At 46.3% G+C, this 21677-nt stretch overlaps 1 protein-coding gene across 1 annotated transcript in view; it reads left to right on the top strand.

Annotated features, from left to right (window-relative positions):
* VIPR1 (vasoactive intestinal peptide receptor 1) overlaps nucleotides 1-21677 on the top strand; it is a 112878-nt gene that overhangs the window by 75092 nt on the left and 16109 nt on the right. The window contains exons 4-8 of the mRNA XM_083467086.1: nucleotides 2313-2416; nucleotides 3999-4096; nucleotides 4749-4881; nucleotides 19562-19715; nucleotides 20310-20370. Of these exons, the coding sequence (XP_083323212.1) occupies nucleotides 2313-2416; nucleotides 3999-4096; nucleotides 4749-4881; nucleotides 19562-19715; nucleotides 20310-20370 (550 nt within the window). The remainder of the gene's footprint in view (nucleotides 1-2312; nucleotides 2417-3998; nucleotides 4097-4748; nucleotides 4882-19561; nucleotides 19716-20309; nucleotides 20371-21677) is intronic.

The raw sequence follows: 21677 nt of genomic DNA, 5'->3' as shown, positions 1-21677 counted from the left end.
AGTTCGTATAACCCAGCGGGAGTTTCTGAGGATTCAACGTTATTAAGAATTAAGAAATACGCCTGGGCTGCGCAGAAAGTTTGGCCGCGTTTGCAAACTTTGGCATTTGGGAGCGTCTTTGGACAGAAAGGCAGGTTGCAAATTTAGCTCATAAAAGGGCAGATAAATAATACAAATGGCTTTGCAGATAATACAGTTATACAAATGACTACCATGGTGCATAAGGGACACGGGTGGCGCTTTGGGTTAAACCACTGAGCCTAGGGCTTGCTGATCAGAAGGTCGGCGGTTCGAATCCCTGCAACGGGGTGAGCTCCCGTTGCTTGATCCCTGCTCCTGCCAACCTAGCAGTTCGAAAGCACGTCAAAGTGCAAGTAGATAAATAGGTACCGCTCCAGCGGGAAGGTAAACGGTGTTTCCGTGCGCTGCTCTGGTTTGCCAGAAGCGGCTTAGTCATCCTGGTCACATGACCCGGAAGCTGTACGCCAGCTCCCTTGGCCAATAAAGTGAGATGAGCATTGCAACCCCAGAGTTGGTCATGACTCGGCCTAATGGTCAGGGGTCCCTTTACCTTTACCTTTACCTTTACCACAGTGCATGGAGACAGAAAATCAGGTTGTGCATCTGTAACAGTGAGAGGAAGAGAGAAGAAATGCCATAGTGCATTTTCAGCAGCACAGCCAGATGCCTTCCTCTGCCCTAGCTGCAACAAAACATGTCTCTCCTGTATCGCTCTCTGCAGCCAGAGCAGGCGCTGCAACCTTCCGGCAGTTTGACTTCACCTCCTAGGGGCACTCCTCCGTTGTCTCTCAAGACAAACGGATGTGAAGCTTTGCAGGGTTGCAGAAAAGGGCAGCCTGCTTCAGAAACCTGTATACCAGGGATTGTCAGTGTGGCACCCGCAGATATCTCTGTGCCCACCAGTATCTCCTACGCCATTCATGGGAGACAGGAAGTTCTCCCTTGTACATCCACAATGTGTGAGTGACTGCTTGCTCCTCCTGCTCTGTTCCTGCCTGTCCCAGCTTGGCCTCTCCTACAAGGAACACACACTCTTCAACATTCCCACACTTCACCGGATTGTTCTCTCCCTTCTGTTCTCTAAATCGTATGGTTTTTTTCATTGGCCTATATGGTGCTGTACGACGGCTCCCTCAGCCAATAAACGAGATGAGCTCCGCAATGCTTTGATTTTAGTATATCTTTATTATTTGTAAATTTGTAATTTTTTTGTACGAGTCAATACTTTATTTGGAGCTGTGCTGCATCTTTGTACCTTCATCCTTCCAAGCTGTGGTGCTTTGTGGTTTTACGTTTTTTATTCTTTCTTTTTGTTACATTTGCACTTTTTTTGGTTAACAAATCAATAAAATACTTTTTTAAAAGATGGAGAAATGCCTCTGAGAAGTGGTAATTTGTTGCTTTCCCCCGTCCCTCACAAGACTCTGGCGCTGAGGTAGGCTCTCTCCCCTACTCTCCCCCCCCCCCCCGCCAAGTTGCACACTCAGGCCACATTCACACCTTGCACTTAAAGCACTTTGACACCACTTTAAACCGTCATGGCTTCCCCCAAAGGATTCTGGGAACTGTCGCTTCTTAATGGTGCTAAGAGTTGTTAGAAGCCCCCTGTTCCCCTCAGAAGGCTACAGTTTGCAAAGAGGCTGAACAATCTTTTCCTCAGCACAGGGAACTCTGGTGAGGTTATTTCTAGCTCAGACACGTGGCTCGTAACTACCAGAAGCCGTGCATTTGGTGTTGCAGGTCCAATTTTTGGAACTCCCTCCTGAAGGAGGCACCCACTTTCTGAATTTGGGGCACATGGCAGACACTGTCTCATTCCAGCACAGACAGACAGACAGATAGGTAGATAGATAAATAGATAGATAATAGAGATAGAGATAGAGAGAGAGAGAGAGAGAGAGAGAGAGAGAGAGATAGAGATAGAGATAGAGATAGAGATAGAGATAGAGATAGAGATAGAGATAGAGATAGAGATAGAGATAGAGATAGAGATAGAGATAGAGATAGATAGATAGATGATAGATAGATAGATGATAGATAGATAGATAGATAGATAGATGATAGATAGATAGATAGATAGATAGATAGATAGATAGATAGATAGATAACCTGTAGATTGATAGATATTTTTCTGTTTTTATGACTTTTTATTGTTTCAGACACTGTGGGGTTTATTTTAGGTACACCCGTCAAAAAGGCAAGCGATCAAGTAGAGTATGTAATTCCCAGAGTTTCTTACCCAACTCTGTAGCCGTCAAGCCTTGCAACCCTCTTGCTTTCTTCCCTTCTAGGTAATGTGAGCAGGAACTGTACCAGCGAAGGCTGGTCTGAAATGTACCCTCCATACATCGCGGCGTGTGGGTATGATCCCAACGCCACCAACGTGGTGGAACAGGTCAGTAAACTCAAAGCAAGGTCAGGTTCGGTAGCGTTGTCGAGAGAAGTGGAATATCCGGTTTCTGGAAGCTTTTGGCGCAATGCCGCATTTGGCGCTATGAGAGCGACAACGCTGGTGGCTTGTGCTGGGAAATGGGTTCAGTTCCACACCTCCTTCAAATGCATTGCCTTGTTGGCATGTGTCCTAGAACTGCAACGATGCTTCTTTCTTGCCTTGAAGGAGGAGAGGAGAAAGGAGCGTGTTTGTGTAAAAACCACTGGCTTTTGTGCAGCTGGAACTCAACCCACTGTACAGTGGTACCTCTGGTTGCGAACAGGATCCGTTCCAGAGGCCCGTTCTTAACCTGAAAGGAACATAACCCACGTCTGCACATGTGTGGGTCGCGATTCGCCGCTTCTGTGCAAGACACCATTTTGCGTGTCTGCGCATATGTGAGCGGCGAAACCCGGAAGTAACCCTTTCTGATACTTCCGGGTCACCGCGGGACACAACCTGAAAACGCTCAACCTGAAGCAAACGTAACATGAGGTATGACTGTACAAAGAAAACAGTCACATCCTTTGCTCTTCCCACAGATACCTTGGCCTCATCTGCTTTTGCACTTTCTACAAACAGCCCGCAGAACGTTCTCCACGAAGGACTGTGGTCCTCAGGCTGCAATAGGTTATCCACCCCGACTTAGAGACCAGTAGCATGGAGTTTCTTTAAATGAGTCACAAAATACTGAGGGCGATATAGGTTGTACGATCTGTCGAGTGATAGGTAATAGCAGTTGATGTCCTGAAGTGAAGGCTGAGGTACTTGGATTGGGAGAAGGTGAAGTATGCTGGGAGATGGGGGAAGATGGAAGAAGCATTTGAAATTTTAACTGAACATCAAAAACTGCCTCAGACCATGTGGTCCATCTACCTCAGTGTTGTCTACACTGACCGCCATCAGCTCTTCTGGGTTTCCTACAGGAATGTTTCCAACCACACCTGGAGATGATGGAGATTGTCAGGTGAAGTGACTGCCTCAGGTGGCAGCATCCACAGGAGAGCAGATCCCAACGTTTATTCCTCCCTTGTTCCTAACGTAGCTCTTAGGAACAAGGGAGAGCCATTGTGGTGTAGTGGTTAAGAGCGGTAGACTCGTAATCTGGGGAACCAGGTTCGCGTCACCGCTCCTCCACATGCAGCTACTGGGTGATCTTGGGCCAGTCACACTTCTTTGAAGTCTCTCAGCCCCACTCACCTCACAGAGTGTATGTTGTGGGGGAGGAAGGGAAAGGAGAATGTTAGCCGCTTTGAGACTCCTTCGGGTAGTGATAAAGCGGGATATCAAATCCAAACTCTTCTTCTTCGCTCACCCCTTCTTCCCTGGTGGTTTGCCTCAGGCGCCAAAATGTATTGGGCCAACCCTGGGGCTCAGATCTGGAATGTTCTTCAAGAAAAGCAGGTGTTCTGCCCCTGAGCTGCAGCCCTGTGATCGAAAACACTGTAAGCTTCTTTGAGGGCCTGTTGGCAGACAAGCGGGATACAAACTGAATGAACGAATAGGCAAACACGCTGTTATTCGCTTCTCTTTTCTGTGTTGACAGAACACATTCTACGGCACTGTGAAGACTGGGTACACCATTGGGCACAGTTTGTCTCTCGTTGCTCTCACGGCGGCCATGGTGGTTCTGTGTCTCTTCAGGTAAGAGACTGTGGCAATCAAACAGTGTCCCCGGATGTTTCGCCGTCTATTGATCCCTGTGCCATCACTTTATCTCTCGCTGCCACCACCCAGGCCCTACCTGGTACAATACTGAGTCCAGTCAGGGTTAAATTGGAACATAAACTTTGGTTTATTTATTGCAGTTTAACAAGCATGTGGTTTCATAAACGGTATCAGTCAATTACAATCTTGGGGTGCCTATCCAGACGTATAACTTCCGCTACCTGCTCTCCCTCACTAAACCACCTCTCAGATATTTACTTGTCTTCCTAGCTCCTAACTGTTCCTGACTCAGCTTATTTCGCTGCACTAACTCAACCTACCCACAAACTCTATCCCAATTCACTCCCACGCCAACCAACCACCCAACTCCCAACAAACTCCTCCCTTCGCCCCTCCCAGAGCCGGTTTTATAGTACCTCTGACTCCACCCCCCTGGGTTCTGATTGGGTAACCTGTTTAACTATTTCACCTCCAGCACTCTCATATGTTAACGTCACAGAGACACACACAGGAAACTTGCGGGAGGGGAAGAGAGTTGGCTTGCCCCTTCACTCTTAAACCAGTTTCAGTCAGGCTCTCTGCATGGTGGACCCCTTTTGAAAGACTCCTTTCTCTTTCTCTCATCCAGGAAACTCCACTGCACTCGGAATTACATCCACATGCATCTCTTCATGTCCTTCATCATGAGAGCCATCGCCGTCTTCATCAAGGACGTCATCCTCTTTGAGAGAGGGGAGTCCGACCACTGCTCCATTGGCTCGGTCAGTCATGCCTTCCGCCGGGAGCACTCAGGGACGGGTGGGGGTCTCCTCTGTCCTAGTCTTGCATGCTCCATTTTGCCTCTCTCGTAACTTGACTGGGAATGGCCGCCGAGACCATATAACACCGGTCCTGAAAGACCTACATTGGCTCCCAGTAGGTTTCCGCACATTTCAAAGTGTTGGCGCTGACCTTTAAAGCCCTAAAGGGCCTTGGTCCTGTAGACCTGAAGGAGCGTCTCCACCCCCATCGTTCAACCTGGACACTGAGGTCCAGCTCAGAGGGCCTTCTGGTGGTTCCCTCCCTGCAAGAAGTGAGGTTGCAGGGAACCAGGCAGAGGGCCTTCTCGGTGGTGGCGCCCGCCCTGTGGAACGCCCTCAGATGTCAAGGAAATAAACAACTATCTGACTTTTAGAAGACACCTGAAGGCAGCCCTGTTTAAGGAAGTTTTAAATGTTTGATGTTTTATCATGTTTTTAATATTCTGTTGGGAGCTGCCTAGAGTGACTGGAGAAATCCAGCCAGACGGGCAGGGTATAAATAAATAAATTATTATTATTATTATTATTATTATTATTATTATTATTATTAACCCTATGCTTGCCTGAAAAGGGCTGCAGGGGCAGATTTAAGGCAGCATGACTGGTCGTCTCCCCCAGGGGCCAAGGGAGGGTGTCTTTCTTCCTCCTTCCCAAAGCCTAGAAAGTGCTGGGCTTTGGGGAAGAAGGCATGAGGGCTTTCACAGGGTCCTAAAGTCCTCCTTCTTCCTTCCCAAAGCCTAGTTAGCCCTTACCTAGCTTTGGGAAGGAGCTGGGAGGGCTCTAGGACACTGCCAGAGCCTTCTTCCCAAAGCCCAACAATTTGCTTACCCACTTCTGGGAAGGTGCTACAAGGGTCAGAGGAGTGTCAAATTTTGGCCTCACACAGGGTGTCGTATTACCAAGGGCTGCCGCTATGGGCTGCTGCCCCTGGTGTCTTCCTTCCCCTGCCGTTATTGGCTTTGGATAGCTCAACTGGTTAGAGTGTGGTGCCGATAATGCCAAGGTTGCAGGTTTGATCCCAATATGGGACAGCTGCACATTCTTACATTGCAGAGGGTTGGGCTAGATGACCTTCAGGTCCCCTTTCAACTCTATGCTTCTATGATGCTTGGGTTTCCTGCTTGTAAATTAATGCTCCTGTTCAGCCGCTGCGATGCACGACTGGTGCGAGGATTCCTCTGGTTGGCCGACAGTTTTAATTAGGGCCATATTTTGCAAAACCTATATGTCACTGAAAAGAACGTACAAAATTTGTTATATTAGGGATGTTGTTTTGCAAAAGGGGGGGGGGGAATGTGCACAAGGCAAAATTGCATATGAGGATAAATTCAGATTGCAATCCACGGCTGGAAGGCTGTAACGCTTCTGAACAGCATCTAGAAACTGCATGGGGGGAGCGGTCTTGTGATTGGATCCTGCTTGCAGGTTTCTGTTTTGGGGGATCTGGTTAGGCAATGTGCGAACAGGATGCTGGCCTGATCCTGAAGGCTATCTTTATGTTCTTAAAATGCTGGAGATTTTTTAAAAGCACAGACTAATGTAGAGTTGTAGAGCACGGCAGCGAAGACTGGGCAAGCGATTTGGCACACTAAGCAACCCTTTTGCCCCAAGACGTGTGCATAACATGTTTTGCTGGGATGTCACGTAGCACTCCTAAGGACTGTTTCCCCACCTTGATGGTCTCCTAGGAGAATGCGGCTGTTTTGAGAGCGGTCTTGTAAAAGTCATCCGTATAAATGCTATAAAAAAGAACGATTATATTAATAAAGTCCGTGCTGATTCATATTACGGGTTTCTCATCCTCCTCCTCCTCCTCCTGCCCCCTCTGCTTTCACAACAGCAGTGAGCTGGAAGAAATCATATACAAAAGACGGCAAGAAAGGAGTGGGGTCTCACACACACACACACACACACAGAGAGAGAGAAGAAGCCCCCAAAATAAATCCCTGTATTTTCCTCACTACTTACACTGCCTCTAGACCATCATTATTTAGTGCAGGCTTCCTCAACCTCTGGGACGCGGGTGGTGCTGTGGGCTAAGCCACAGAGCCTAGGGCTTGGCAATCAGAAGGTTGGCGGTTTGAATTCCCCGCTACGGGGTGAGCTCCCGTTGCTCGGTCCCTGCTCCTGCCAACCTAGCAATTCGAGAGCACGTCAAAGTGCAAGTAGATAAATAGGTACCGCTCCGGCGGGAAGGTAAACAGCGTTTCCGTGCTCTGCTCTGGTTTGCCAGAAGCAGCTTAGTCATGCTGGCCACATGACCTGTACGCCAGCTCCCTTGGCCAATAAAGCGAGATGAGCACCACAACCCCAGAGTCATCCACAACTGGACCTAATGGTCAGGGGTCCCTTTACATTTGCCTCCTAAACCTCTGCCCTCCAGATGTTTTGAGACTACAATTCCCATCATCCCTGACCACTGGTCCTGTTAGCTAGGAATCATGGGAGTTTTAGGCCAAAAACATCTGGAGGGCTGAGGTTGAGGAAGCCTGATTTAGTGCATAGCTATACCACAAGCTTTTATTCACGGGAAAACAGTTGTTGATCCCTCAAGCAATGGAAGGTGGAAGACCCCACAAATCTCAGTCTGCCCTTAGCCAGCCCCCACCTGCCCACTTTCCTACTTGCAACCAGTATAGGGTTCAGGTCAGCTTCCTTTTCCTTAGTCCCAGTGTTTCCCTTGCAGAATCCAGCAGGGAAGAGGATGGAGACAAAAGTAGGAGGAGTTGGCTCTGCCTTGGCCTTGGTTCTAGCGCCACCTACTGTTGGCTCCTCCCAGCTTTCCAGTCCACAATTCCCACTGGGCACCAGCCATCACTGCCCCCCCCAAAAAATAATAATAATTGGAAGTGTTATTTGTTGAGGGCCAAACCATCTAAGTATTGTTGTAAGACCTGAATACACTCTCACACCTGACTTTGGGAACAGTTCCAGGTGAAACAAATCCATTTTCCATCGCCACACTTTTCCTGGCCCTGATTTTTATTTCCTAAAATTTAATCTTTTTTTAGAAAATGGTTTGCAGAAAGGATAAGGCAATGAAGTTATCAGGGGGGAATCGGTATAAAACACAACTATTTAAAACCTTCAAAAGAGGGTGAAAATTAGCAATAAGCTAGAAACATACATATCTGTCTGGAAACAAAAAAATGCATTTAGCAGGTGCCAGAAAGAGTACAGTTCAGGCATCTGCCTGATTTCAATAGGCAGGGAGTTCCAGAGTCCACACTAGACGATAGATTTCTTACAAATGCGGAATGAGTGTCACGTGGAGCCTGCAGCAATGCCAGTTCTGCAGATCGAAACAGCCAAGTGGGCATTTATGGGATGCTGTGATTTTGCAGGTAGGCACATCTCTTTGTGAGTTAAGACCCAATGAGAGTTAAGACGCAATGACAGCTAAAGTTTTGGATGCTCCTCCTCTGTGCAGCAGATGCAGAGAATGGCAGCTAAAGTTTTGGATGCTCCTCCTCTGTGCAGCAGATGCAGAGAACTCTTGCCGGTGGGTGTGGATATTTCACCCCTCCCATTGCAAGAATCTACTGACAATGTTTCCAGAAAGGAGGGGGCGGAATCTGCTCATCGCTTCTTCCGCTCCAGCCTGGCTCTGAGAGAGTCTGGGTGTTATCTGTGTAGAGATAAGATGACTGCTTGTTGATGTTTAGTTGTTTAGTCGTGTCCGACTCTTCATGACCCCATGGACCAGAGCACGCCAGGCACTCCTGTCTTCCACTGCCTCCCGCAGTTTGGTCAAACTCATGCTGGTAGCTTTGAGAACACTGTCTAACCATCTTGTCCTCTGTCGTCCCCTTCTCCTTGCGCCCTCCATCTTTCCCAACATCAGGGTCTTTTCCAGGGAGTCTTCTCTTCTCATGAGGTGGCCAGAGTATTTGGAGCCTCAGCTTCAGGATCTGTCCTTCCAGTGAGCACTCAGGGCTGCTTTCCTTAAGAATGGATAAGTTTGATCTTCTTGCAGTCCATGGGACTCTCAAGAGTCTCCTCCAACACCATAATTCAAAAGCATCAATTCTTCAAGATGACTGCTTAAGCAGCTGTAACACTCATGCAGTCCAGTAGTCTCCATTAGTCTTTAGTTTATTTTAGTTTGCAGTAGCTGTAAAAGAATAAAGAAGCTATGCTTCAGAGCCATCGTTCGTGTAGTTCATACTCTGCTGTGCTCTGCTGACTTTGGCCCTACGTTTGGTGCTCACAGCTCAAAGTTGTGAGTCCATTGCTCTTAGACCTGCTTCCCTGCAGTGGAAGGTCTCTGGAAGTGCTTTCGCAGCTCGCCTGGCCCAGTCAGGGCTGAAGAGATTGAACCCAGTCATTGGCACCGGCTCAAAGGTGAAGCTGACAGGTGGGCCCCCTATTCAGATGTGGGGGGGCCCTGCACAAGTCCCTAAGCATGCCTAGCCACAATGCTGGTTCCTGGCGTGGCGATGCCCCCTCCAACTCAGAGGCCTTCTTCCGAGAAAAACCGCTTCAGATCATGCCTGCTACGCCACATTTGTTTTCTGATCTGCTTAACCAATGTGGTGTGGTGGTTAAGAGCGGTAGTCTCGTAATCTGGTGAACTGGGTTCGCTTCCCACTTCTTCCACATGCAGCTGCTGGGTGACCTTGGGCTAGTCACACTTCTCTGATGTCTCTCAGCCCCACTCACCTCACAGAGTGTTTGTTGTAGGGGAGGAAGGGAAAGGAGAATGTTAGCCGCTTTGAGACTCCTTCGGGTAGTGATAAAGTGGGATATCAAATCCAAACTACTCCTCCTCTTCTTCTTCTTCTTCTTCTTCTTCTTCTTCTTCTTCTTCTTCTTCTTTCCCCCCTCTCTGGCTTGTCCACCCAAGTTACAACAGCTGCTGCCAGAATTGAATAAATGTGTGTTACTGAGCTGAGAAGCATAAGGTCAATTTATCACGTTTGCCCATTTTTATTTTGCAACAGTTGGTCTGAGCCATGACAGCCTGGGTGGCCCAGGCTTATTTTCTAAGAAACAAACAGAGAGGTGTAACAGGCTAAATTGAATACGAACCACATTATCCATCTGGTCTGCGCCTTTCCCCTCGATTGCCTGCTTAGGCGCTCCAGAAGCGAAAGGTTTGCAACTCTTCGTCTCCCTTTCCTCCCCCTTTTCACCAGCTGCCAAGGGTTTCGAAGCATAGGAATTGGTGTGTATCCCTTAGCGTGTTGTTGTTCGCATCCGTCTGTCTTGAGAGACATTGGAGTGCGCCTTTGGGGGTGAATTCAAACCTCTGCGTTAACAGCACCAAAGTGGCCTTCCCAGGGTGCAAGCCTGGAGGTCCTGGGCTGCCCAGGCAACAAGACCCCCTTCTTGGCCTTGCAGATGCGATGCAGAAGAAAGTTGGGCAGGCTGCACTCAACTCTCACCTGTGGCTCACCTGTCAGCAGCCACCTAGTCTCCCAGGTCTAAGTCCAATGGCTCTGTATTCCTATATTGTGTTTCTACGTTTATAAAAACATTATTATTATTATTATTATTATTATTATTATTATTATTATTAATACCCCAACCACTCTGGGCGGCTTCCAACAAAATATTAAAACACAGTACAGTGGTACCTCGGGTTACAGACGCTTCAGGTTACAGACGCTTAAAGTTACAGACTCCACTAACCCAGAAATAGTACCTCAGGTTAAGAGCTTTGCTTCAGGATGAGAACAGAAATTGTGCGGCAGCAGCAGGAGGCCCCATTAGCTAAAGTAGTACCTCAGGTTAAGAACAGTTTCAGGTTAAGAACGGACCTCCAGGACGAATTAAGTTCTTAACCCGAGGTACCACTGTAATGCATAAAAGCTTAAAAGTTTCTCTAAACAAGGCTGCCTTCAGATGTCTTCTAAAAGTCTGGGAGTTGTTGTTCTCTTTGACATCTGGTGGGAGGGCGTTTCACAGGGCAGGGGCCACTACTGAGATGGCCCTCTTCCTGGTTCCTTGTAACTTGCAGTGAGGGAACCGCCAAAAGGCCCTCGGCACTGGACCTCAGTGTCCGGGCAAAACGATGGGGGTGGAGACGCTCCTTCAGATATACTGGGCCGAGGCCGTATAGGTCTGTATAGGCCAAAACCGACTTCTCAGATGGAGGTTGTTGTTTTCCGTCCAGCTGGATCACTGAGACTCATTGCCTGTGATGTTTGGGAAAGTGCCGGAGCTTATTTATTTTTAATCAGAGTTCATGATGGAACTAAATTTCTGGCACATAAACGCCTTCCCTCAAGGCCCTCGTTTGATTCCCTTAATTTGTTTCTTGCGTGACAAATGATCGGATACAATCACGCTATCATGAGTAAGGACCAATTTGCTCTTAATGCCTCGTGAATTTGGCAAGATGTAAAACTGATTTACACAAAGCGTCAAAACTTGTTAGTATTCCGTACCAGTCCCAAAAGTCTTGCTTAAAAAAAATAAAAAATAGTAAAGAACTTGGGAGGCTGGGAGTTGAATGGGGAGAAACCCTGACCCATTTACTTGTGAGTAAGCCCCACCAAATTCAATAGGATTTGCTTCTGAGTAAACACGGTAGATTAACCTTGCTATTCTGAGATAAGGTAAAGGTAAAGGGACCCCTGACTATTAGGTCCAGTCGCGGACGACTTTGGGGTTGCGGTGCTCATCTTGCTTTATTGGCTGAGGGAGCCAGCGTACAGCTTCCAGGTCATGTGGCCAGCATGACTAAGCCGCTTCTGGCGAACCAGAGCAGCACACAGAAATGCCGTTTACCTTCCCACCGGAGCGGTACCTATTTATCTACTTGCACTTTGACGTGCTTTCGAACTGCTAGGTGGGCAGGAGCAGGGACCAAGCAACGGGAGCTCACCCCGTCACGGAGATTCAAACCGCCGACCTTCTGATTGGCAAGCCCTAGCCTCTGTAGTTTAACCCACAGCACCACCCGCATTCTGAGGTAGGGGCCCCCCATTTAAAAAAATGAATATCCACCTCCTGCTAAGCTATTGGCTTCACTTTCAAATAGCAGTTCAATTGGCATTCAGGCCTTTGAACATAAGAACTCTTTTGTGTCCGTCCAAAGGTCCATCTAGCCCAGGGGCCACTGTTATGTTGCCCATGGGTGCAGTGGTGCCCTTGAAGTCTTTCTTTGGTGCCCACAAAGCCTCTGAGTGCACGCACATGTCCCCCTTGGTCACAAGCCAGTGTGGTGTAGTGGTTAAGAGCGGTGGACTCGTAATCTGGGGAACCGGGTTCGATCCCCGCTCCTCCACATGCAGCTGCTGGGTGACCTTGGGCCAGTCACACTTCTCTGAAGTCTCTCAGCCCCACTCACCCCACAGAGTGTTTGTTGTGGGGGAGGAAGGGAAAGGAGACTGTTAGCCGCTTTGAGACTCCTTAAAGGGAGTGAAAGGCGGGATATCAAATCCAAACTCAAGGTGGTGAGCCTGCTTGCGTTTTTCTCCCTTGAAAAATACACAGAGCCGAAGGAGGAAATTTGGAAAATGGCCCTCTTTCCACTTCCTCTTTCAGCTCCATGTGCTCTTCAAGGCTCAAATTGCTGGCTCCAACTTTTGCCCAGATCCCTTGGAAAAGCAAAATAAAGGCATATTATTCTCTCGCTTTCCCACACAAATCCACACTAGGGCATGGGAAAAGTGACCAGATGGGGTGACACACTTGGTCGAAATTCCAAATCTGCCCATGGGCCTAAAAAGATTGGTGATCTCTGATCTACGTCCTGTTTGCAAGACCTCTAGGGGTCTCTTTCAATGCCACCTGAACCAGTGATCCTCACCATTTGCTATGGGTTGTGAGTTCCATAAGTGAATTAGATGCTTAAAAAAGAATGCAGAAATGAGCAAATGACAAACACCCCCTTAGTCTTCTTCTGGTGGTTCTTTAAAAAAAATAATTTCACATATTACCCCACCCCTTCTAAGGAGCTTAGCGCAGTTGACACAGGCTCTTCCCCAGGAAGTCTTCAATCAAAGCTTCCTCCACGTTGTTTCTGCTCGTCTCCTGCCCAGGTACTTATAATTCTGCCTTTGTAGCTCAACGCACATTTTCTTAGACTGCAAAACAACACCGGCAGATACACAACTCCCCCTTTGATGTTGGTGGCTTGGCCTAGTTCCACTTGGCAAACAGACAGCAGCATCAGAAAGGGGCTAAAAACAACTGTGAGTGATTTGCAGGAATAACACCGTGAACAGGACAATAGCTTCCATTCAGGGCAGCTGATGGAAGGGGATTAATTCTATTTTTATCTGGTTTTCGAAACCTGATTTGACACGTGAGCCCAGCAGGTCAACCTTGGCTGGAACCAATGAGCCAAGTTCACAGAGGGTAGAAAAAGCCTGGGCCCAGCAGGTGTGATGAAGGGGGGGGGGGAAAGGAGGGGTGGAATCGTGGCACAGGAGTGGGTCTTAAAATATGAACAATATGGGATGTTAGGGGAGGGGTACTACATAATGCTCCTTCTGGGATAGTTTGTCCACCTTTGAGCCTCACTTTGTACCCAGCTCTCACCTGTGACTTCTCAAAGCCGTCAGCATGCAATAGCAGCCGCACCCCAGAACGACTTTGACTGGCCGGCTAAACCAGGTGAGGGTAGCTGATGGGTCTCAAACCCTCCGTGAGTTAGGGACCTTCCCCTGCATGTGAAGACTGTCAGATTGAGCGGACAAGACGGATAGTAGGTCCAACAGCCAAGAAGGCGTTTTTTGCAGGTGTGTAGGTGTGGGTGCGGGTGGCGCTGTGGTCTAAACCACTGAGCCTCTTGGGCTTGCTGATTGGAAGGTCAGCGGTTCGAATCCCCGTGACGGCGTGAGTTCCCGGCACTCTGTCCCAGCTCCTGCCAACCTAGCAGTTCGAAAGCACACCAGTGCAAGAAGATAAATAGGTACCGCTGTGGCGGGAAGGTAAACAATGTTTCCATGCACTTCCGTCACAGTGTTCTTTTGTGCCAGAAGCAGCTTAGTCATGCTGGCCACATGACCCGGAAGCTGTACACCGGCTCCCTCAGCCAATAAAGCGTGATGAGCGCCGCAACCCCAGAGTCACCCGCGACTGGACTTAACTGTCAGGGGTCCTTTACCTTTTAGAAATCTCTTAGCACCCATAACAAACTACAGCTCCTAGAATCTTAACAAACTACAGGATTTCTTTTCGGGGAAAGTCACGTGCCTTAAATGTGCTTTGGATGTGCTTTAAACATGCGGTGTGGATCTGCCTGAAATGTTTGCGTTGGAAACAAAATATTTAGAGAACAAATGGGGAGGGGAGGGAATAAATAACCCAAAAATAGATAAAACTATTTGAAGAAAAAAAGAATATTTGGGGCTGTTTTTCATGTGTGACATCCGTTCAGCATCCTCCACAGATTTTGGGCGAAAGCTGTTGAAAGACTGACATATTAGGGGCGGCGGGTACACGTCTGTGGTTCATGTAGCCTGCCTGTTCGGAGAGATGGATTTTTAAATGTCTTGACATTTCCTTACCGTCAGAAGAAATTATTGAGGTCAGATACAAGCGAATGGCTAAGAGTGGGTGAATAGGACTGGAAACCCTTTGGGGGTAGGCAGTTGGGGGGGTGTGGAGAAACTGTTGCCTACATAAATCTTGCAATTTCACCCAAGATGAATCCCATAAACAAAAAGCTAACCTTCCAGTCACCTGAATAGGATTAAGAGTCTGCCATATAAACAAAACACACACACACAGGCAACCCACTTGCCTAAAATTCATTCTGGGTCCTGTTTGCTTGGTCGCTGGTTATTTGTTCTTGGTTTTTTCTATATAAAATAAATAACTCTGCTCTCCTGTACAAACTGGTCCAATGCACAGTTTCATTTTGCTTCCTGGTAGCTGAGACTTTTCTGGCTTTTCTCTAGAGACACAAAAGTCAGTCATGTACCTGTATTTATTGATTGACTTAAGTTAACGCTTGTAAGCTGCCACTGTGAATCTTGGGCAGCTGGAAGTGGCTTGAAGATGTCACAAATAAGGAACACTTTTGTGATGAAAAAGATGCCCCGAGTTCGAAAACATAGGATTCCAAATTGCCTGATTTCGCTCCCAATATTGAAAGCTCAAATCGTTTTAACAGTGGAATAGAAAAAGAAGACAGAGACATCACCTTGCCGACAAAGGTCCGTATAGTTAAAGCTATGGTTTTCCCAGTAGTAGTGTATGGAAGTGAGAGCTGGACCATAAAGAAGGTTGGTCGCCAAAGAATGGATGCTTTTGAATTATGATGCTGGAGGAGACTCTTGAGAGTCCCATGGACTGCAAGAAGATCCAACCTATCCATTCTGAAGGAAATCAGCCCTGAGTGCTCACTGGAAGGACAGATCCTGAAGCTGAGGCTCCAATACTTTGGCCATCTCATGAGAAGAGAAGACTCCCTGGAAAAGACCCTGATGTTGGGAAAGATGGAGGGCACAAGGAGAAGAGGACGAGATGGTTGGACAGTGTTCTTGAAGCTACCAGCATGAGTTTGACCAAACTGTGGGAGGCAGTGGGAGACAGAAGTGCCTGGCATGCTCTGGTCCAGGGGGTCACAAAGAGTCAGACACAACTAAATGAGTAAACAACAAAGAAAAAATGTTGTGCATGATACATATGTGAATAATTGTTAGTTTTTATTTATCTATTTATAAAAAAAAAATCTGTGTGCTGCTGTGTCATGAAGAATATATCGAAACAGTTCACAGCAATAAAAGCATTAATACCAGACTATAAAAACAATTAACCATTGCGGAATGATGTATATTTAATTGCCTGCATAAGCTTGGCAGAATAGAAAAGCTTTCAGCAGGTGTTCAAAGGTTGGCACAGACGTGATACCTTAGTGGAACATCCATTTTCAGCGAATGTATACCTCTGGATGCAATTCTGTAGTTAAAACTTTGGCCGACTCTATAACCAATAATGGAAGATTGTGTGGCAACAGTGATGGCAGGAGGACTTGGGAAACAAGAGGTTTCGTCGGCTTTGCTCTGTTCTGATGAGATGCTAATGTCACGAGCACCACCTTAGCAACTCAGAAGCCTTTGCCTCATGGCCAATGACTGTCCTCAAATGTCCTCACAACATCTTGCCTTTGGTGCCATCTGAAAACCTGGTTGACTTGGCAAATTAGAGCTTCGAGGCAAACACAGACTGAGAGCTTCTCGGTTTGATTTCTGGTGAACCCGGCCGTTTTGCAATATATCTCCTCCTTCTGTGCCCCGGACAGTGTTCTCTGAGTTTGCTTGCTATGCTATAATCTCCTGCAGGGGGTTAGAAACTGCAAAGGTTAAGAAACGGCCATTCTTGTCTGCAGGAGGAGATGTAACTAGACCTTTTTGCCCTTTTCAGTTTCACTGGGCCACCCAAAGGGGCTGCACTTTTATAACCCCCAAGTTATTTGTTGCTGATGTCGTCACTGAATACAGCACCGTCGATGACTCTTTAGAGAGCAAAGCAGGCAAGGAATGAAAAAAGGAGCTCTCTGCTTTCAGAAGCTTGCAATCTAAATGCTAACAGCAGGGAAGAGAGACAGAAATGGGAGGAAAGGAAAGTCAAGAATAGCAGGTGGGGTGAAGGGTCAAGCAAGGAAAAGGCATCTGTCAGGGAACTGACATCAGAGCCATGGGAGAAGGAGAGGCTCTCCGATTCTGCAGGTGAAGGTCCCAGCACCAGGGGGAGACTCAGCTTGGTGGAAGGGGAAGGAAATCAGCGTAACACCAAGGGTCTAGGACAGCAATGGGGAGAGGAGGTGGAAGGGCTCCGGGATTCTTCCCTGGAAGTCAGTGAAGAGAGCCCAGGTACTCCGCTACCCACGCCCACCCTGCGCAGGAGACTCCCGCGCAATGAGAGGCGGAGACGATTGGGAGTCAAACAGCTTTTATGCTGGCAAAGGTTTAAGAAACGCCCACAGACAGATTCTGCCAGTGACTGAGGCAGCCACGCGGAGATGGGCTGTGCAGTCTGAAGGGTTTAACCAGGCAACCAAGTGCCCAAACGGGGTCGGCTTACGCACGAGTAACTCCAAACCACTACAGCATCCTTTGCTGGAAGGCATCAGCCCCCAGCACCCATGAGCTCAGCAACATCTCATGCTCTTGACTTCTCTAGTGCTGGGCAAAAGATGGTATCGTCATGCCCGGTTCCCATCAGCAAGTGGAAAAGAAAACAGAATGGAAGCAAGATTGTTTCCCACCCCCCTCGAGAAAAACTGCCCCCTGGTTTCCCCCAGGTAATTTGTGCAAAGGCAGCTGCTGTGTTGCCCTTTAGACCTGCTCTGCTTGTTCGGCACTGCAGCAGGGGAAATCCAGTAAGCGAATCTACACCGGTCGCTTATAGCGTTAAAAATGCGTTATGGAAATGTCACACCAGAGGGCGCTGCAGAGCAGCGATCTGGGAAATGCCATTGAGAGCTACATAACTTTTTTTTGTAGCCTTTGATAGCGTTTTTACAGGTCAGTGGAGATCCAGCCCTCTCCACAGCCTATTACGTCCTTCCTTGGGGAAGGATCACAGCTCAGCAATAAAGCAAAAGCCCTGGTGTCTCCGGGTAGAGCAGGGGAAGGCTGCTTCCTATAATCCTGCAGAGCTCTTGCCAGTCAGGGTAGACAATACTGAGCTAGATGGGCCAAGAGTCTGACTCTTTTACAAGAAAGGAGAGTCCAGCTAAACATCAGAAAGAACTTTGTGATGGGAAGAGCTGTTTGACAGTGGAACGGACTCCCTTCCTTGGAGGTTTTGAAGCAAAGGTTGGATGGCCATCTGTCATGGATGCTATAGTTGAGAATCCTGCATTGCATACATTTTTGGAAAAAAACAGAGTCTATGCAATAACAGCAGCAAGAATATTACTGGCCCACAAATGGAAGCAAGAAGAGTTACCAACGATTGAAGAATGGAGGGTGAAGTTAATGGACTATGCAGAATTAGATAAACTAACAGGAAGGATTTGAAACCGGCGAGACCAGGAATTCACAGAAGACTGGAGTAAATTTACGGACTATTTGAAAAGTAATTGTGAAAAACAGATGACGTTTGTAGGGTTGCAAGAAATTTTGTGAGGAGTATTATTAGAAGTATTGTAAAAATGGACAAGGGGGAGGATGATTTGTTAAGAGATGTAAAGGCAATATAAAGTTAAGAAATGCATAAGAAGTGGTTAAAACGGTGGATCATCAGAGGTGCTGATGGAAGTCTAAAAAGATTGTATAAGTGATAAGTTTTGTGGTACATTTTATAATTTATATGTTAAAATGAATAAAAAATATTATAAAAAAGGAAATGGTCAAAAAAAGAAAAGGAAAGAAAAAACCAGAGTCATTCCTGTTGGGAATGGTGGGAGAAGACATTGACAAGAATGACCAGAAACTATTCTTATACACAACAATGGCGGCGAGGTTATTGCTTGCTCAGGTATGGAAACAGCAAAAATTGCCTACAATAGAAGAATAGCAGTAGAAGGTTATGGAGTACGCAGAAATAGCCAAATTAACAGCAAAAATTCGACATAAGGGGGATGAAACATATAAAAAAGAATGGGGAAAATTTATGTTATATAGAGAGAAGATGATGTGAAATAGGGAAACCAGTAGAATTAAAATAATATCTCATAACGGGAAAATACAAGAAGTTTACTGGATAATAATATCAAAATGAATTAAAAATGGACTACTATTGAACAATATTTGTAAATGAATATAGACAGACAACAAGAATTTGTATACATAGAAAGATTTATTTGTTTACGGACATTTAATGGAAAAAATGAAGAAGAACAATCTTATTGAAAATGGACAAAGACAATGCTAAAAGTCAAAGAGGACACAAAGAAGCCAGAAGAAGGAAGGAGGGAAGTCAGCTCGGGAGAGCAAGAACAAATGTGAAATATAATGTATGTGTGTGTACTAAACGTAACTAAAAATTCAATAAAGATCATCGGGGGGGGGGAATTTCCTGCATAGCAGGGGGTTGGACTAGATGACCCCCAGGGTCCCTTCCAACTCTTCAATTCTTTGATTCTGTGAAGGGACAACAGAAGTACAAAGGGGTTTGGACGCTGGAAGAAGATTGGATTGTTTTTATTCTCTTTTTTATCATTAGAAATGTTTTGTGAACGTTGGAAAAATGTTGAAATGAAATTACTTGGCTCTTGTAAAAATGTTTAAAGAATTAGGTAAAAAGGTAATGGTTATGAGAAGCTGACAAAAATAAGACTTAAGTCTTAAGTTTTAAGGTTTTCTATGAGATAAGATGAAAATAGAGTAAGGTAATGTAATGACGGAATATTATGAATTATGGAAAGGATTTGCTGCAACAATTATTAATCAAGATACAAGAGATGGGAGGAGGAGGAGGTCATGGAAAGAAGGTAATGAAAGTGGAGAATTTGAAAATGATGGTTTTATTTTTTTTCTTTTTCTGTTTTTGTCTTTTTTCTTTGTAACTTTAAAAAAAATCTTTTTCAATAAATATCATTAAAAAAAAAAGAAGTACAAAGGGGTTTGTGGATGGTACATGATGTCAGGGGGCTACAAAAAAAAAAAGCCCATGCATGTCAGGTTATGTTGAAAGAGACTCATTATGTGCTTCAACATCCCTAACCTAGGTTTGCTTACAAAGCAGAAGCGGTCGACCCGTTAAATTTCTCATTCTCATCTTTCCATTTCAGGTTGGCTGCAAGGCTGCGATGGTCTTCTTCCAGTATTGCATCATGGCCAACTTCTTCTGGCTCCTAGTTGAAGGCTTGTACCTCCACACGCTTCTGGTCATCTCCTTCTTCTCAGAGAAAAAATATTTCTGGTGGTACATCCTGATTGGCTGGGGTACGCAACCTCTTTGGTCGGCGTGCCTTTTTTCTGATATAGAAAAATGTTGCTGTGTTCTTGCAAGAACAGAAATAGTCTGTAGCAGAGGGGGAGGGACCTGTAGTCCATCTGTCCTGACCCCCCAATGTTGCCAGACTACAACTCCCATCATCCCTTTTTTATTTTATTCCTTCTTTTTCTTGTATGTATGCAATACAGCACCATTTAGGAACACACCAGAACAAGAATATCCAGGGCTGAAATCAAACAACAGTTCTAAAAAATGAAACAAATTGAAATTGTAATATTCCAAGTGGTTTTTAATTGTTTTTAATGTTGTTTTAAATGTAGTAAAGTACCCTGGGGCTTTAGGGTGAAGGGCGGGAGGGAAAGAAAGAAAGAAGGAAGGAAGGAAGGAAGGAAGGAAGGAAGGAAGGAAGGAAGGAAGGAAGGAAGGAAGGAAGGAAAGAAAGAAAGAAAGAAAGAAAGAAAGAAAGAAAGAAAGAAAGAAAGAAAGAAAGAAAGAAAGAAAGAATAATGTAATACAAATGCAACTTTCAGATTGAAAGCAGAACTTTGAAATCTCATCAAAATCTGATCCTCACTTGGCAGGTGCACCCAGCTTGTTTATCTCTGCCTGGACTATCACTCGGATCCACTTTGAGGATGTTGGGTAAGCAGGCAAAATTCATCCACAAGGCTTCCTGGTGCCAGGAGAAAATGTTGGCTTGATGAGGAGGGCTCTCTAGGTGGCAAAATTGGGCTTTAACGCCTAGGCAGGGGCTGCAGAAGTACTGACTCTCTCCATTTATTTGCCAGCTTTTTGTTTGTGTTGAAGAGATGCTCAGTTCCTGTTTTCCAAGAAGAGCTGGCAACTTCAGTATCTGTTGATTTCCGAATCTCGCTCCTTCCTTGCACCCTCTCTGGCCCAGAATTGGCATTATGCAGAGTGAGGCAGCAACCTCAGGCAGTGGTATTTAGACAACAGCGCTGAGTATGTCGCAAAGGAAGATAGATACATCCAGTTCAGTTTGCATTTAAAGGGGAAACTGCCTAATTTTCACTTTCTGAAATAATACACAAACTGTGACACAGCCATCCTTTGAAATCCACACTCTTCCGAATTTTCAAATGGCGTTCCCTAGCCAACTAATAAGTACAAAAATGCATATACTAGTGTTATTCCTGAAAATAACATAGGAGAATGCATTGTATTTGGGAGAACTGCTTTGCAAAAAGTGTGTGGCAGGAAATATTTGCACCAAAATACTGGGGATGTTTCATGAGGACGAGTTTGGGGTGTTTATCCAACACTATTCAGAAAGGGCCATGACTCAATGGTTGGACCCCTGCCTTGCATGTAGAAGGCACCACGTTCAATCCCTAGCTAGAAAGGAACCTGTCTGAACTCCTGGAGATATAGACGAGGAGTGGGGAATCATTCTCAGACCATATTCCCTCACAGAGAGCACTGCGCTCTATGTGGGGCTACCTTTGAAGGTGACTCAGAAACCACAACTAATCCAGAAGGTAGCAGCTAGACTGGTGATTGGGAGCGGCCGCCAAGCCATGTAACACCAGTCCTGAAAGACCTACATTGGCTCCCAGTATGTTTCCAAGCACAATTCAAAGTGTTGGTGCTGACCTTTGAAGCCCTAAACGGCCTTGGCCCAGTATACCTGAAGGAGCGTCTCCACCCCCATCATTCTGCCCGGACACTGAGGTCCAAATCTGAGGGCCTTCTGACAGTTCCCTCACTGCAAGAAGTGAACCAGGCAGAGGGCCTTCTTGGTGGTGGCGCCCGCCCTGTGGAATGCTCTCCCATCAGATGTCAAACAGATACACAACTATCTGACTTTTAGAAGTCATCTGAAGGCAGCTGTGTATAGGGAAGTTTTTAATTTTTGTTGTTTTATTGTGCTTTTATATTTACTGGAAGCTGCCCAGGGCGGCTGGGGCAACCCAATCAGATGGGCTGGG

The sequence above is a fragment of the Podarcis liolepis genome (genome assembly GCF_965112155.1).
Source record: "Podarcis liolepis genome assembly, chromosome: 12".
Taxonomy (NCBI): Eukaryota; Metazoa; Chordata; class Lepidosauria; order Squamata; family Lacertidae; genus Podarcis; species Podarcis liolepis.
Note: the sequence above shows the minus strand (reverse complement) of the source record. Positions and strands in the feature narration are given on the sequence as shown.